Raw genomic sequence first — 18,037 nt, 5'->3', positions numbered from 1 at the left:
TCCTCAGTGGATGTTCATCACATTTTCTCCTCTGTGACCTAGAAAGTGAACTTGATCTGCCTATTTTTTCCCTTTTATTTCAGAAAGAGGGGTGTTCATGTTTTATCCTTAGGCTTATCCCTTTAAAATCCAAATAAGGGGCCTCCATGGTGGCACAGGGGTTAAAGACAGTGCTATCAAGATAATGCCAGCCACTGCAGCACGAGTTCCATCCCCAGCCAGCCAGGGAGCTGACCCACATGGTGCAGCAGACCTCTCCTGTCTCACCCACTGCTCCCCTCAGCAGTGTATTTCAGTACATCTGCCTATTCCCTTCCCCACTCTCTCTGATGAATGCTCTCACCAACCCCCCTGCCCAACACACACATACACACATACCTCTGGCTTACACCCATTCTTGTATGCATAAATAAGTCTTTAAAAAAAATAAAATCCAACTAACCAAGAGATACATATAAATAAAGAATTTAGGATTGAAGAGGTCCTGGCAAAAGGATTTTTGATGAAATGAGAAGCAATTTTAATATAGGATTAACATGAGCAATGCTATGAATTATGTTATAAGCAGAAAGTTAATAGTTACACATAGCATAATGCAAAAATAATGATAAATGTGACAAACGTTAGAATATGAATGTTGGGGAGTTCAGATGAAGTGTTAGGATTCCTATTTATTCATTTTTGCAGTGCATAGTCCATAATTGACTAAAGTTGAAATATGCAATTAGATAAGTAAAACTGTAGTTAAATAAATTATCATCTATAGCTAAGCTATGTAATCACAAACTGGTAAATATTATATACAATAATGTTTTTATTAATTTCAGGGGGATCTATTAGAAAATAAAATCTCTGTGTGATCAATTTATCTGAAGTTTAAATTCCTTTGGTTTTATTTCAATTTCCTTTCCTTGTGTTTAATTCTATATGATTGAATTGAGCAAGTTAAATTTTAAAATGGTATGTAGAATATATCCAGTTCTGTAAAGAATTTAACTCACTATCTTTTTTTATAGCTGGTCTTTCAGAAATATCTGTAATAAAGTTTACCTAGTATTATTAATGGATATTTCTAGGATTTGGGGTAATTAAAACAAACATTTTTCTTCCAGCATTTTTTGGCATTACTTGGGACTTAAAAATAAGGAAAATGCACAATTTTGACAAAAGTAATAAAGTTGTTATGTTTTTTTATTAATAATTCTTAACTTATCTTGAGTTATTCAATTTGATTATTTCTACTCATAGCATTAATGAGAGCCACACTGGATAAAGGTATTGTCTTTACATTGACATGTTTGCATCTTCCAAATCAATGAATTCTCATTTTTATTTCATTTGCTTGTTTAAATCTCAAGAGGAAAGATACTCAATTGTCTAATAAATCTGATACCAACATCCATTAGATCACTCACTCAGCAAATATGCATTGTAGGTTTAGTTTTGCCAGGTGTTGTGTTGACATAGAGAGACTGACAGTGCTGTTACCCTTAATTCATATTAAAACTTTGAAACAATTATCTTTTTCCTTCTGACTTACATCATTTAGCAGTATCCTCTCCCAGTTTCATCCATGTTGTTACAAATGGCAGGAGTTCATCCTTTTTTATAGCTGAATATTATTCCTGTGTGTGTGTGTGTGTGTGTGTGTGTGTGTGTATACCACAGAGGTCTCACTTATAAGTGGTATATAGAAAACCATAATAAAAGGTCAGTCAAAACCAAACCAATAATGAACCCTTAACACAACCACACAACTGAGGCAACCACAGGGAATGGGTTGTGGGGTGGAAGTGAGGGAGGGAGCACAATGGAATAAGGTGAGGGACTGTTGGGACACTGGTGGTGGGCAGGGTGTGAAAGTACACATTTGCACTGGTTTGAACCTATAACGCCTGGAGCAGATACAGAGATTTAAACCTACTTCCTCTAAATAAACATAATTTGGGAAAGAAACCTAAAACTTTGAAATAGTGACACACAAAACAGTTTTCTCTAATGCTATTATAACTCTTTACACATGTTTAAAACCTAAGTTATTATTCTTCTGTTTTTGATGTCTCCAGATAATGGTTTTCTATGTCTGACTTTTCTTTGAACTCTTTCTACCTTGATACAAATTGAGCATTTAATGACTCTCTGTAAGAAAAACTAGGAGAATAATGGGATATTTATGGGAATCAGTGCCAAATTAAAAGTTATAATTAAAAGCAACCTTAGGATCCTATTTCTCCATAGCATTATCTTCTTTCTAATGTGGAAATTATTAACATTCTATCCAATTTGAAATACAGAAAATTAAGAGTTTGTGGTATTGTTTCACTATCAACAAATGAATTTGTTATATTCAATTTTTCTTACCAGAGAATCTCAGAACATCATAGCATTATTCAAAAAGTCATGGTCAAAGCTTTAGGGTCAAAAAATAGTGTCCATAGAGATTATTTGCTTTGTATATATGTCTCACGTTAGAAGTCATCCATTAATTTGTAACCATTACATTTAGGATAGAAGAGTTAACTCAGGTGTGATTTTTTGATTTTCTAATCCTTAGTGAATTTTAGCAAGAAATGATCTTCAGTTATAACAAGTACTTGTCAATAAAAAAAAAAAGTCAAATTGTATGTAACTCCTGTTTTTAAACTGGCCTGTAATTTTTTTGGCTCTCAAACGATCATCCACAAATTTAATACAGGGTTTCTTTTTTGGAATGGTGAGTCTGAAGATAAGGTCAGATAAGGTCACTGCTTAAATGGGGGAAGGAAAAAGTTTGAACTTCAGGTTTCATGATTTTTTTTCTTAAAGCTTGACTTCTTTGAGCTGTTACAATTGAATATATAATCACTTCAAACTTAACTATAGCATTATTCCCTGATGTGCTATAACATTGTGATCTAGTGTTAATAAGATCTTTTGAATAGAATTTGATTTCCAGATATTCATTCATTTGAGAAAAAGAGGTATAATTCCTCCCTTTTGTATTTTGATCAAGTTTTAATGGCTGACATAATTTTCTTTGCTCAAAGAGCTCATCTATTCTACTACTGATAATTTCTGAGTTGAGAAGTTTAGGAAATCAAGGGAGTTTTCCAGTCAGTCATTAATTTGCTGGTGGATATCTATTTCTACTTCCAAGCTAAATTGTGGTCTATAAAGAAATGGATGTTGCAGGGGCAGTTTGTCAAAGACTATATATTTAAATGCCTTTTCTCTAAGCTATTAAACAAACCATTATCTTGTGATCTAAGTGTAATCATCAGACAAAATGCACATGAGTACCTATTATGAGTAGGGCATAGTGGATGCCAGTGAGATAGATTGTTGAATGGATTTTATTTTCTTGTTCGAGAAGACAAATCACCAAGAATTGAAAAGTTGGTTGACAATATGAGGGAACAATGGGAGCATGCAAGTCTTTAAAAATTATTATTGTGATTTGACTTGTTTTGGTTGCAAGGTTTGGAGAGTCACTCCAGAAACTCAAGAAAGGGGATATTTATTGATTGTATATATATATATATATATACGGATTGCTGGTTGCTCAAAAGATAAACTGCCGAGGGGGCGGAGCAACATGGCGGCGAGGAGACGCTGCGAGTAAGATCTCCCATTAAAAAAAGTTAATAGGGAGGAAAAGCGGCAGGTCCCAGTGAGAACTGGGACACGGAAGATAAACGGACGACTCCAGCAAAATGCCCGAAGAAGAAAGTGGCCATAAAAGAGGACTAGAAGGGAGGGAAGCGCAGAACCCTGCTCCCCTCCCCCACACAGAGGCGGCACTCTCCGACCGGCAGAGAGGAGGGAAACAACAAACCAAAACGGCCAACAAGAACAAACCATGCAGCAAGCGGGACTGTAAGTGGAAAGGAACTATTGCAGCCACCACACCCCTTGAATGGGAGCTGTGGCGAACCCTGCAGGATTCGCCGCGGCGGTGAGCGAACGGCTCCGGGCGCCATTAGAGAAGAACAAAGACCCCGGGAGACGCGCACACAGCTCGGGCTGCCGATGACTCCTGGAGGAACCAGAGGGGAGAAGAGAAGCCCACCCAAGATGCCGGCCAGTCCCAACAACACAGTGTCCCAACGCATACGGCAAATTAGAAAACAGACAGTAGGGAGGAGAAGAACCACACGCAACCTAGCAACTCTCCAGAGAAAAAGCACACCACAAAAAGAAAACCAGCCCCCAGATTGCAATGACAGTAACTTGGAAGAACTTCTGAGCCTTCCAGAAAGAGAATTTAAAATTGCCGTGATTAAAAAACTGACAGAAGTCATAAAGGAAAACAATGATAAGGGAAAAATAATCAACGATCAGAAGAATGAAATTGAGTCCCTAAAGAGGGAAGTAAAAGAAATGCAGGAGATCAAAGAATTAGTGGAAGAACTAAAGAATTCTGGGAAAAGCAATGAAAGCAGAATTGATGAAATGAAAGAACGAATAAGTGCTCTTGAAGACACAGAAATAAAAAGAACCAAAACAGAAAAGGAAAGAGAAGTACGAAGGAAAAAGAATGAAGAAAGACTTCGGGAACTATCTGACTCCATGAGGAAAGGAAATATAAGAGTTATAGGAATACCAGAAGGAGAGGAGAGAGAAGTGGGAACAGAGAAAATATTCAAAGAGATAATTGAAGAGAACTTCCCAAATGTGAAGAAAGAGCTGAAAATTGATATACAAGAAGCAAGAAGAACACCAAACTTCCACGACGAAAGAAAAAATACAGCAAGACACATAATAGTAAAGCTCCCAAGAATCCAGGACAAGGAAAAAATAATGAAGCTGGCAAGAGGGAAGAAACAGATAACATTCAAAGGAAAGCCAATCAGGCTGACATCAGACTTCTCCGAAGAAACACTACGGGCAAGGAGAGAGTGGAGGGACATAGTCAACAGACTCCAAGAAAACAGATGCCAACCAAGAATACTCTATCCCGCAAAGCTCTCCTTCCTCTTTGAAGAAAGAATATGGACCTTCCCAGACAAACAGAACCTCCGGAATTTCATTGCAACTAAACCCCCACTCCAAAAAATACTACAAGGAGTCCTAAAGCCAGAACCTCAGAGGGACGAATAACAATGAAAGAAGGCCAAAAAAAAAAGTTATTAAAAGAATAAATAAATAAAATCAAAGGAAAGACAAACACAATGGCAAATACAGATGTTAACATATCAATATTAACTCTAAATGTAAATGGACTAAACTCTTCAATAAAAAGACACAGAGTTGCAGCCTGGATTAAGAAACAAAACCCAACCTTTTGCTGTCTCCAGGAAACACATTTAGCTACAAAAGATAAAAATAGGCTCAAAGTTAAAGGATGGAAAACAATCCTACAAGCAAATGGACCAAAAAAGAAAGCAGGAACAGCTATACTTATATCAGATAAAACAGATTTCAAACTCAAAAAGATAAAAAGAGACCCCAATGGTCACTACATTATGATCAAGGGGACAATAATTCAAGAAGAAATAATACTCATTAACATATACTCACCAAACGAAGGAGCACCAAAATATATCAGACAACTGTTGTCCTCTCTGAAAACAGACATCAGAGAAAACACATACGTAGTGGGAGACTTCAACACACCACTATCAACAATGGATAGATCAACAAGACAAAAAATAAGTAAAGAAACCAAAGCTCTAAATAAGGACCTAGAGCAATTGGGTTTAACAGACATCTATAGAACACTAAACCCCCAAAAAACGGGGTACACATTTTTCTCAAGCGCACACGGATCATTCTCCAGGATCGATCACATACTGGGGCACAAGACAAACATCAACAGATACACCAAGATTGAAATCATATCAACCATCTTTTCTGACCATGAAGGCATCAAACTAGAAATAAACCATAAAAAGAAGGCAAGGAACTTTCCTACCTCATGGAGATTAAAAACCACACTACTGGAAGACCACTGGACTAATGAGGAGATCAAAGAAGAAATTAAAAAATTTTTTGAATTGAACGACAAGGAGGACACCAATATCCTAAATGTATGGGATGCAGCAAAAGCAGTAATAAGAGGAAAATATATAGCAATAGAAGCTCACATCAAAAAACAAGAAAGAACTCAAAGAAACAACCTAATCTCGAAGCTCAAAGATATAGAAAAAGAACAACAAAAAAACCCCAAAACCAGTAGAAGAAAAGAAATAATAAAAACCAAAGCAGAAATAAATGAAATTGAAACTAAAAAAACAATCCAAAAGATCAATGAAACCAAGAGCTGGTTCAATAAAATAGACAAACCCCTAGCCAGGCTCACAAAGGAAAAAAGGGAGAAAGCACAAATAAACAGGATCATCAATGAAAGAGGAGAAATCACAACGGACACAGCAGAAATCAAAAGAATAATCAGTAACTACTATGAACAGTTATATGGAAACAAGTTTAATAATCTAGAGGAGATGGACAAATTCCTACAACTCTACAATCACCCAAAGCTAGATAAAGAAGAAATAGAACACCTAAACAGACCAATTACAATTAGCGAAATTGAAATGGTAATCAAAAACCTCCCCAAAAACAAAAGCCCAGGACCTGATGGATTTACAAATTAATTCTACCAAACATTCAGAGATGAATTAGTGCCTATCCTTCACAAACTCTTCCAAAAAATTGAGAAGGAAGGGACAATACCAAACACGTTCTATGAAGCCAACATTACACTAATACCAAAACCGAACAAGGACAACACAAAAAAGGAAAACTACAGGCCAATCTCCCTAATGAACACTGATGCAAAAATCCTCAATAAAATTTTAGCCATCAGAATCCAACAATGTATCCATAAGATAATTCACCACGACCAAGTAGGATTCATTCCAGGGGCACAAGGATGGTTTAACATCCGAAAATCAATCAACGTTATCCAACACATCAACAAAAAGAAATATAAAAACCATATGATAATATCAATAGATGCTGAGAAAGCTTTCGACAAAGTGCAACACCCATTCATGATAAAAGCCCTTGAAATTCTTGGGATACAAGGAACATACCTCAACATCATAAAGGCCATCTATGACAAGCCAACAGCCAGTATCATTCTCAATGGTGAAAAGCTGAAAGCAATTCCATTAAGATCTGGAACAAGACAAGGATGTCCACTCTCACCACTGCTTTTCAATATAATACTGGAAGTCCTAGCCAGGGCAATAAGACAAGAGAAAGTCATCCAAGGAATCCAAATAGGAAAAGAAGAAGTCAAACTATCACTATTTGCAGACGATATGATATTATACATAGAGAACCCCAAAAACTCCACAGAAAAGCTAATTCAACTCATCAATCAGTTCAGTAAAGTGGCAGGATACAAAATCAACATGCAAAAGTCAGTTGCCTTCCTATACACAAACAATAAATCTGAAGAAGAAGAAATCAAAAAAACCATCCCTTTTGTTATTGAAACAAAAAAAATCAAATTTTTGGGAATAAATCTAACAAAAGAGGTAAAGGACCTATACAAAGAAAACTATAAAACACTGTTAAAAGAAATAGAAGAAAACACAAAGAAATGGAGAGACATCCCCTGCTCGTGGATTGGAAGAATAAACATTATTAAAATGGCCATCCTTCCAAAAGCAATATACAGATTCAATGCTATTCCAATCAAAATTTCAATGTCATTCTTCAAAGAAATAGAACAATTATTGATGAAATTCATATGGAATCACAAAAAACCCCGAATAGCCAAAGCTCTCCTGAAAAAAAGAGAAGGGAATGGAGGCATTACACTCCCAGACTTCAAACTATACTACAAAGCCATAATCATCAAAACTGCATGGTATTGGAACAAGAACAGACATACAGACCAATGGAATCGAATAGAAAATCCAGAAATAAACCCACAGATTTATGGTCAACTAATCTTTGACAAAGGAGCAAAGACTATGCATTGGAGCAAAGAAAGTTTGTTCAATAAATGGTGCTGGGAAAACTGGGTCGCTACATGCAAAAGAATGAAGCTTGACCACTACCTCACACCAACACAAAAATCAACTCAAAATGGATTAAAGACATGAATGGAAGACCTGGAACCATAAAACTGCTGGAATAAAATATAGAGAGTAAGCTCCTTTACTTCCATATAGGCAATGGTGTTTTGGATTTGATACCAATAGCAAAGGCGACAAAAGCAAAAATAAACAAGTGAGACAAGCTAAAAAAGCTTTGCACAACAAAAGAAACCATCAACAAAATGAAAAGCAGTAAGATATGGAAAGTATTTATCTGTTTCATATTTAGTTATATCTATAGTCCTATATCTCATTTACCAATATTTATCTATTGCATAAGAAGTAATATCCAAAATATACAAAAAACTAGTCAAAAATGGGCAGAAGATCTAAAAAGAAACTTCTCTGAAGAGGAAATGCAAATGGCCAACAGGCATATGAAAAAATGTTCAACATCACTTGCCATCAGGGAAATGCAAATCAAAACTACCATGAGATACCATCTTACACCAGTGAGAATGGCACATATTAAAAAAACTAGCAACAACAAATGCTGGCGAGGGTGTGGAGAAAAAGGAACTCTTCTGCACTGTTGGTGGGAGTGCAAACTGGTCCAACCACTGTGGAGAGCTGTGTGGAGATTTCTGGACCTACTAAACATAGAGCTTCCATATGATCCAGCAATTCCACTCCTAGGTATTTACCCAAAGGACACAGAAACATCAATTCCAAAGAACACCTGCACCCCTATGTTTATAGCAGCACTCTTTACAATAGCTAAGCTTTGGAAACAACCCAAATGCCCAAAAATAGATGACTGGATCAAGAAGATGTGGTACATATATACCATGGAATATTACTCAGCATTCAAAAAAGATAAACACATGCAATTTGCAGCAACATGGATGGCGCTGGAAGGGATCATGCTCAGCGAAATAAGCCAAAAAGAAAAAGAAAAATACCGGATGGTCTCACTCATAGCAGGAATCTAGAAAACTTAAATAAGGGACCAGGAAAATGAATAACTATAAGAAAGTGAAAATCAAAATCAACAAAAAACTATGAACCAGAGACACTTTTAGGGGGGTGGGGGCGGGAGGGTAGGGATTGGGGTCAGAATGGGGGGGCTGCAATTGTATGGGGAATATAACAATAAAATTTATAAAAAAAAAAAGATAAACTGCCAAATCTCACTGCCTTACTATAATATCAATTTCATTTCTTACTTGCCTAAGTTATTCTAAGTCAGGAATCAGCCACCAGCATGCCTTTCTTTTTGTGACTGTCATCTTTGGTATTTGGCTTCCAAAGTTACTGTTCTCAATCCCATCCAGCCTCAGAAGAGAATAGGGTATGTAGAATCAAACTGTGGGGAGTTTTTTTGTGCCAGGCATGGAAGAAGTACAAGTGCACTTCACTTCTGCTTATGTTACACTGGCTAGATTTATTCTATTGTCACATGCATCTACGGCAGGCTGGGAAATGTGGTTGTGCTTGTTCATTGTAGAAAAGTGAATAGTATGTCTATTAAATCTTCAGGCCCTGTCATAGATACCTTTTGCTGGGAGTGGAGGTGGAAAGTTATTAGGAACTGAGATGAAATGTCTGAGTCTCCTCTTCAGCCTATGCATGGTCTCATGGCAACTAGACTTCATTCTCATTCATATAATATGATCAGTCAAATTTCCTAAGAATCTGGTATGATTGGCTGAGATAATCATCATTGTCTATGGTGAATTAAAGTCACTGAGTTATTTGAGGCAGGTCATTCTCATGGACCATGGGAAACCCATGTATGTGTTGCCATTGGGCTAGATGTCTATTCTTTATCCAATCTAATCAACACTCCCGAGAAAACACAATCGATAACCACCTTCTTGAGTAAAAAAAAAAAATATCTAGGCCAAAACTTTATAATTATTACTGCTACTACCAACTTACATGTACTGTATTATTTATTTTTAAAACCACTATATTTTATTAATAATTTCAAATAAAAATGAGCCTCTGTGGAAATTTATAATCTAGTCAAGTTTCCAGTGTTGTTTGACTCTAGATATTAATATCTTTATCCTTTAATGTTACTTTTCCTGGTCTCCTTTAGTCACAAGAGGGGCATAAAATACAGCAAGTGCATTGACAAATGGAACTTGGTTAAAGGAAAGTTTATATATAACTGCAGTTCCAAAGAAAGAGAAGACTGTCCTATAAGTCAAGCAGAGAAGACTTGAGTGATGAAACTGGACTAGATCTAAGGCATAATATATTAAGTTAGAGTCCAGAAGGAATTTGAGGCAGTTGTGTTGGGGCAGGAGCGGGGGAGGGGGAGGAAGTAGGACTCTATTTTCCCTTGGTAGTAGACTTTGTAGTTCCAGAGGAACTGTCCCTTATGAATTTCTTAGATAGAAATACTTTTAGAAATATTTAGAATCAAGTCTATCTTCTGCCTTTTTCCTTTCCAAACCAAGATGTTAATTTTGATCCAAAGAAGTATGGGGCAGAAGATGGGATACTACTTCTAGAGATCTAATCTTCTGACTGACAAACAGAATAAAATAGAATCATCTGGTTTCAATACCACTGGGACCATTAAGAAGGTGAGAAAAAAATAATCAAAATATGTGTTGGGGACAAAAGACTCATATCTGTAACAGGCAAAGAACTCCTACAAACCAAAAATCTTTACAAACATCCCCAAAGAAAAACTTTTTAGGGTATAAGACCTGAACAAATACTCTGTAACAAGTACCACATGACAAATATGAAGAGGCATTCAGCTTTGATTGATCATCAGGGAAATGTGAATTAAAGTCACAATGAGACACCACTACATACCTACTGAAATAGCAAAAAGGATAATGGTGTAGAGTATTAAATATTGGTGAGAGTGTGGAGCAATCAGAACCTTCACACACTGCTGGTAGAAATCTAATTGATGTAAGTACTTCTGAAATTTTGGGCAGTTTCTCTGTAGCAGGCAGTATTCTAAGGCCCCCAAGATTTCTATTCTTTGGTGTCCAAATCTGTATAATCTTCCTCCCCTTGAGTGTGGGCCTTGTGGGTGGGACTGTGAATATGATGAATTTACGCCTAGGACTAGATTATATAATAGAGGGAAAGAGGTTCAACAAATGTCAAGTCCAAATTAGCTGACTTGAGTTAACCAAAAGAAAATCTCCTGAGTGGGCTTATATTTAACTAGGTTAACATTAAGAAGGGGCTAGGACCTATCTGAAGATAGAGATTAGAAGGATGAGCACATGTGAGAAGATGTATGGAGGGAGTCAAACAATAAAGTGGGGAAGGTAGATTATAGGAGCCGAGAGCACCTGGCAAGAATGGAGACTCCAAGCCACAATTTTTCAGCTGAAAAATCTGAATATGGTTGGCAGTGAATTTTTTTTTAGTTGGGTTTCTAGATAAGGACACCGCAGGCCAATATCTTGATTTCAGCAGAAGATCTAACTAAAAAGTGTCAGAATCCTTATTCATGAAAGCTATAAGATAACAAATGTGTGTGGTTTTATGCCACTAAATTTTATTTATTTATTTTTTACCTATTTATTTATTTGTTTGTTTATTTAAGATTTATTTATTTATTTATACAAGCACTGGGTACAGTCAGAAGTGCGGGAGGGTGAGAGAATTCACCGAGCTAGAGCAGGGAGCAGAGCAGGTAGAAGGACCAAAGTACACTGCTGAGGGGAGCAGCGGGCGGCAGGAGAGGTCTGTGCACCATGTGGGACCTTCTTCCGGTGGCCGGGGAGCAGCTGGGGCTCAAACCAGTGCTGCAGAGGCTGCGGGCAGCTTCGCAGTCCAGCACTCAACCGCTGCACCACTGGGGAGGCCCGTAGGCCACTAAATTTTAAATAATTTATTACATAACAATCAAAAGTTAATACAGTTTTGAATCAAAGCTAAATGTATGTATGCCATTGGGACTCAACAATTCCACCCTAGAAAGATACACATGTATTCACCAAAATATATATACTACAATATCCACAAGAAGCAGTATTTATAATAGCCATAAAGTAAAAACTATCCATTGAGCAAGAGGGAGGCTTTTGGGACATTGATAAAATTTTAATTTTTGATGTAGAAGCTGGTCACACATTTGTGCTCAGTTTGAGAAAATGTATTAAGCTGTTTTCATAATTTTCTTAATTCAATTCTACATGAATAAAAATTGAAATATACCATAATAAAGCAGAAACATCCAATGACCAGTTGTTTGTATTTTTACCTTAACTTTATACTTGGTTTTTTGCTAACCCTCAGTACAATGCTTCAACAAAATTTTTGTTTTCTTCTTTAAGGGAATTCAAATTAGTAGTGTATTGAGAATTTTAAGACACTTTTTGGAAAAACACCTTTGTTATTATTGTAAACTCCTTCATATTCCTAGATATAATCACTTCTTTGATAATCATGCATCTTTAATAGGATCATGATAAAATAAAAGACCTTAGTCTCAGCATAGAGATTACCATACTACATATAGGAACTATAATAAAGGATAGTATATTGTTTTTCTTCTTGGGAGATTTGTAGTCCTCCAAAAGAAGTACTAGTCATATACATTAGACAATGATAAAGCTTCATATATAAATCCCAAATTAATGTTAGATACTGAAAAAAGCAGAAAGAGAAAGAAAGAGAGAGAGAGAGAGAGAGAGAGAGAGAGAGAGAGAGAGAGAGAGAGAGAGAGAGAGAAAGAAAGAAAGAAAGAAAGAAAGAAAGAAAGAAAGAAAGAAAGAAAGAAAGAAAGAAAGAAAGAAAGAGAAGAGAAGAGAAGAGAAGAGAAGAGAAGAGAAGAGAAGAGAAGAGAAGAGAAGAGAAGAGAAGAGAAGAGAAGAGAAGAGAAGAGAAGAGAAGAGAAGAGAAGAGAAGAGAAGAGAAGAGAAGAGAAGGAGAAGAGAAGAGAAAAAAGAAAAGGAAAAATGCTGCAGTTTTAGAATGGTGCCCCAAGGGCAGAGTTTTTGGCAGTCAAGGAAGGCTTCCTGTAGATAGCATGACAGAAAAAGAAACAATTATTTTTGGTAAAGCAAATTGGTTTTAAATATGTTTTTCATTTTGATAAGAGCAGATATTTACCCTCTTGGAAGTTTTAAGTTTCTTTTCTGAGAAATAGGGTTGATGCCAGTTTTTTTTTTACCTCAGTTTTACAAAGTTAAAATGAGATAATTTAGTAAAACAATTGGTTCCTCTAGTCTGAAAAACTGACCCTCCTTTGGGTGATTAATTATTGAGAATCTTGGGTATCTGACACTGTACACCAGGGTATCTGACACTGTACACCAGGGAGGTTAGGGTGGCAGGGAGCTGGGAGGAATACTAAATGCTAGAGTGTGGAAGGAAAAGGAAACTTTGGGAGTTTAAAATAAAAAAAAAAAACCCAACAAATAACACATGTTGGCAAAAGTACAGTATAGCAGAATAAAAAACAAAACAGGACAATGTTTGGGAAACCTGGAATAATAAATACAACAAAGGACATTCCCTAAAAATTTGGCAAGCCCCATCACAGGCTGGCAATGATGAGGAGACCAGCTATATAGATTATATCATCCCTGAATATTTACCTTTTAAATAGAAAGACAATAATTACACCCATCTTCCATATATAAAATATCTTGAGTACAAGTGGTGAAACATATTAGCTTATAACATGAAGACTGTGCCTTTTTTCTCCACTGGAATTTGGAGAAGGGAAAATTCATTGTGGTCCATAACATGGGGGGAGGTTTATAGTTCAGTCTTGAAGGATAGATGGGACATGGATCCAAGGGAGGGAAACAGGGTTTTTTTCTAGACAGGTGTAGCATAATGCAAAGGTTCATCAAACAGAAGTATCTCACTATTGACTGAATTTTACTTAAATATATTGTAATAGAGTGGTCCCCAGGAAAGGGGGAGGTTCCAGGTTTCCTGCTCCACCCAAAAGGAGGGTGGAGCTGAGCAAGGAAGAGAAGAACAGACTGCAGAGGAGACTGAGGAAGGAGGGAAGCAGGATGGAGAGCAAGAAGGAGCCCTGGGGGAGGCACATGGAGGAGAGAGACACGTGAAGAAACTGCGCTTGCCTTTTGGTCGTGGACTGGGTGACACAGATGTGGGTGAGACCTGTGGGGAGGTGACAATGGCGGTTTTTGTCTTGATTTTGATTTTGCTCTTTTCCTCTCAGACTTGTCTGGTTGTTTCTGATCCTTTTCTGTGGTGCCCACTGGAAGATGCTTTAGACTTGTAGCAGGCTTTGGGGCCTTGCTCTGGGCCAATCCTGCTTGGGTGGACTTTTACTCACAAGGGGACGGGTAACTTTGGGTGCTTGATTTAGAAGCTATATTCTTTGTATTTCCTGTATTGTTTCCTAATTGTATTAAAGTTCCTTCCCACTAAAGTCTCATATGTTTTGTGTTGATGTGGCAGATGGCAGAACCTATTTAAAGCAGGCAGGTTTGTGGGGTCTGGGCTGGGCTGCCCCTCTCCCTGCCCTGTAACAGATTTGGTGCCCAATGTGATTTAGGACAGAGCCATCAGTGGTTAGTCAGCCCCATGGGAGGTTTGCGGGGTCTGGGCTACCCCCTCCCTGCCCTGTAACAATATAACCTCTTTTGGTTTTAAAAGATGCTACCTCTGAGAGGTAAAGGGGAGGCAAGAAGAGAGGCAGCAAGGTATAAGTCCATTTCTTCTAGACAGGAATTGCAGATTTGAGGTTCTGATGCAAAACCAGTAGATTCCTCTCCAAAAAAAGGAGGGGGGGGGTGGAAGAAAAAGTCTTTGGTATTTGATCTCACCCCAAAGTATGAGACATTAAGGTAAGTATATGGAGATAATTCAGTTTCACATATGAACTGATTGTTTCTACATCTCCTTGCTGAAATTTCACCATCAAAAGTGTAAATTCCTCATTAAACAATTTACCTCTTTACAGAAGCAAAAACAAACAAAACCCCCCTTTGAGAATTATTGTTAGGTTTAAGCCAGTTTCAGCTACACTTAGATTTAATTAAGTTTCTAAAATCAGATCCTAAGGGCATGTTTCAAAAGGGGAAGCAAAGATGAGAGAGTAATGACTGCCTACTCTGTGAAAAATTGCATGGTCTGGAGAGAGAATAACAGGTATCTCTGCACCAGTTTTGGACTTTTCACATTCAAGAACTGAAGAACTTGATGCCACACCCCTTTTCAGCATAACCCCCCAATCCAATATACCCTGCCAAATAGTTGAACTGCCAAATAGTTGAACTGACAACAGAATGCCCAGCTTGTTTTAGTATGTACCAATGAGCATAGAGTTTAAGTTCATCTCTGAAAGATTTGCATGTAAATCCCCAGTATTTTTTTTTCCCTTGAATTCTTATCTGAGCCAATTTCCTTATCAGTAACATATAATAACAGTAGTATCCTCCTCAAAGTTGTTGAGAAAATTAAATAAGAATGCATATGAGGACCCCAGCCGTTTTTAAGGGCGCATTAATAACTACCACTATTACAGTTATGGCCTCTGGATGCTGGATTTTGCTAAGTTTAGCGGGTGGGAAGGAAGAAGGGTCTGCTTATTCACTAAACTCACGGTGCTCTTGAAACAGCCCTAAGGCTCTGGGCCAGTAGCACGGTGGGCTGCTACCTCTTCTGAGGTCTTCTCCCCCCTGCTCCACCCATACTTCCCGGAGCAACAAGTTCCTTTCTTTAAGACCCGCCCGCGCACCCCTGGCAGACCTAGCGCCTCCTCCCAGACCTCTGTCAAATCCACCTGGGGTCGAAATTCCTGGCTGCTGCCCACAAGGTCTGGAGGCGGGGGAGCCAGCCGCATAGGAAGGAGCCCTCGCGACTACTAAGAGGGAGGCGGGAGGCGGGACGCGTGGGAAGTCGCGACAGAAGGGACTGATAGGAGTCCCAGTTCGCGCTGTCCTTGAGAGGCAAAAGCAACAACCCGATGCACCCACCGATGTCTCAAATCTCTCCCCTCTTGGGATAAGGAAGTGGGGTGTGTGGCACGGAAATCCACAGACCACCGCCCGACCCTCAGTTAGTTGAATTGCATTCCTAAATACTCCAGGTTTCCCTCCCCCCAGGCTTCTCCTTACACCCACTTTGCATCCTTGGCAAGTCCCCTAAGGACACTTGCAATTTCTGGCAAGATATTTTGCAAGAAGAGCAAGTAGGTCAGTGCCGGCCCCCAGCGTTCTCCGCTCCTATGCCCTCAAGACTGGGTACCCTGGAGTCCGCAAAGGAGTCCCGAGGCATCTCACATTGTGAGTTTCACCCAGCCGCCCAAACAGTTGAACTCTGACAACTTCTCGGAATGGGGATCCCCTCGTCCTCCTGGGAAAGCCAAGCTACCCGCCCACATGCCAGGAGAGACATCCCTACGTCTCCGTAGGGAACTCCCCTCAAAATCGACCTCTCCACCTTCTGTAGCTGTGAGTTAAGAACCAGAGAGCTAATCAGTGGTAAGTTTCAGGGGTAGGCGGTCGTGGGCAGGGGCGAGGGCGAGAAGTTCCGCCCGGATTTTGGAAAAAGAAATCAGTTCATGTCTCAGTCTTCTGGAACCAGGGAGCTGTTGTTCCTCGAAAAGAGGAGGACCAAAGTCGCAGGGAGGAAAGTCCTCCTGGCGCAGGGTCCCAAAGGCGGGGAGGTGAATTGCAATATCCAAGCTTCTGGTCCTGTCCGTCAGAAACTACTCTTTCTCTGGGCGACGGGGGCGGAGGATACGTCCCTGACAAGACAACCAGCGCCAAGCCTCCACGTTCAGCGCTTCATCCCTCCATCCACAGACCGCCTCGAGAACTTGGTACCTCGGACAGCAACCTGGGCGCATGGAACTGTTTGAAAGGTGTTATCTTATTTTCACCACCAAGTCAAAGAGCTATAAATTATTTTTATGACCTTACTGGGACAATTTGAAGGACATTTTAATTACATAACCCGTGAAAGATCACCGGAGGCAATGTCGTGTTAAAGAGCTGATGGCAGATTATCTGCATCGCATTAGAAAGAGAAAACTTGCAAATCTGCAATGAGATTGCGCAGGGCTGCCCCCGTTTTGAAACAACATGCGAAATGCAAGGGAGACCTTACCTTTCGGACTCCAAATCCATGTTCTGCTGCAACTTGGCGAGCTTCTTCGTCTCCTCCTTTATGCAACTCCACAAGAAAATGATTCGTGAAGACCGGTCTCTCGGCAGATGCAAAAACCATGACACAGAAAATAAGGCAGGCGCTTGCCTTACAGTGGGAGACACGGCCACCTTTCATCTTTCTTTGGGAGTGAAAAGTGGAGCTAGGAGACGCGCAGGCTGGCGGAGTAGGGTACCAGGAGGGAAGGTCCAAATAAAAAAAAATTATATATATATGTAGTTTTTTGTTGTTGTTGTTTGTTTGTTGAAAAAAAATGTGCAGAGAAAGAGACTGATTAGAAGCTTGGATAACAGCAAATTAATGTGTTCTCCTCTAGCATCTGGCTGGCTGAGAAGCCGTGTAGTCAGGCGGCTCCTTGCAAAGGGTGCGAATGTGGGGAGCTGTGTGTATCTGAGAGAAAGAGTGAGTGTATGTCTCTGCTTGATGCTAAATCTGCATTTTCAGCTCCTCCTCAGCTCCAATTCCACGGGGGCCGGAGGAGAGCTCCAGCCCGGATGACGTGCGTCTGTCAGTGACCAATGAAGACCAAAGAAGCGGCGGGCTCCGCCCTGGGCCGCCCCAGGCCCGCCCCTGCCCGCCCCCGGCCGGTCCGGTCCGCCTCCGCCCGCGGGGGGCGCCGCGCGGCGAACCCGCACGCCCGTTCCTTTCAGTACCCTGGAGAGCGCCTCCATCTCCCCACCCTGGCCGCCGCGCTCCCCGGAAAATCCCCCCAGCTGTAATCTCGTCGGAGGAGACGGAGTGATGTCATTGTTTGTGGAAATCTGTAAGGCTCTGGAAAGGGAATTACGATGTGTGCCGCTCTCTGAGGCCCCGAGGGAGCCGGGGCACCGGCCTCTCCCCATTCCTCTTCCCTGCTTATTTTCCTCTGCAAAAACAACTCTCTCTCTCTCTCTCTCTCTCTCTCTCTCTCTCTCTCTCTCTCA

The 18,037-nt window shown here is 39.6% G+C and overlaps 1 protein-coding gene across 2 annotated transcripts in view; it reads right to left on the bottom strand.

Annotated features, from left to right (window-relative positions):
* Positions 1-17,253, bottom strand: part of PCSK2 (proprotein convertase subtilisin/kexin type 2) — a gene marked incomplete at its 3' end in the record, with an annotated part of 260,772 nt that extends 243,519 nt beyond the window's left edge. For both annotated transcript variants that reach the window (XM_084248159.1, XM_084248160.1), the window contains exon 1: positions 17,055-17,253. In XM_084248159.1, coding sequence (XP_084104285.1) covers positions 17,055-17,231 — 177 coding nt within the window. In that variant the 5' untranslated portion in view covers positions 17,232-17,253. The remainder of the gene's footprint in view (positions 1-17,054) is intronic.
* Positions 17,254-18,037: the final 784 nt, after the last annotated feature.

The sequence above is a fragment of the Talpa europaea genome (genome assembly GCF_964194135.1).
Source record: "Talpa europaea genome assembly, chromosome: 11".
Lineage (NCBI taxonomy): Eukaryota > Metazoa > Chordata > Mammalia > Eulipotyphla > Talpidae > Talpa > Talpa europaea.
Note: the sequence above shows the minus strand (reverse complement) of the source record. Positions and strands in the feature narration are given on the sequence as shown.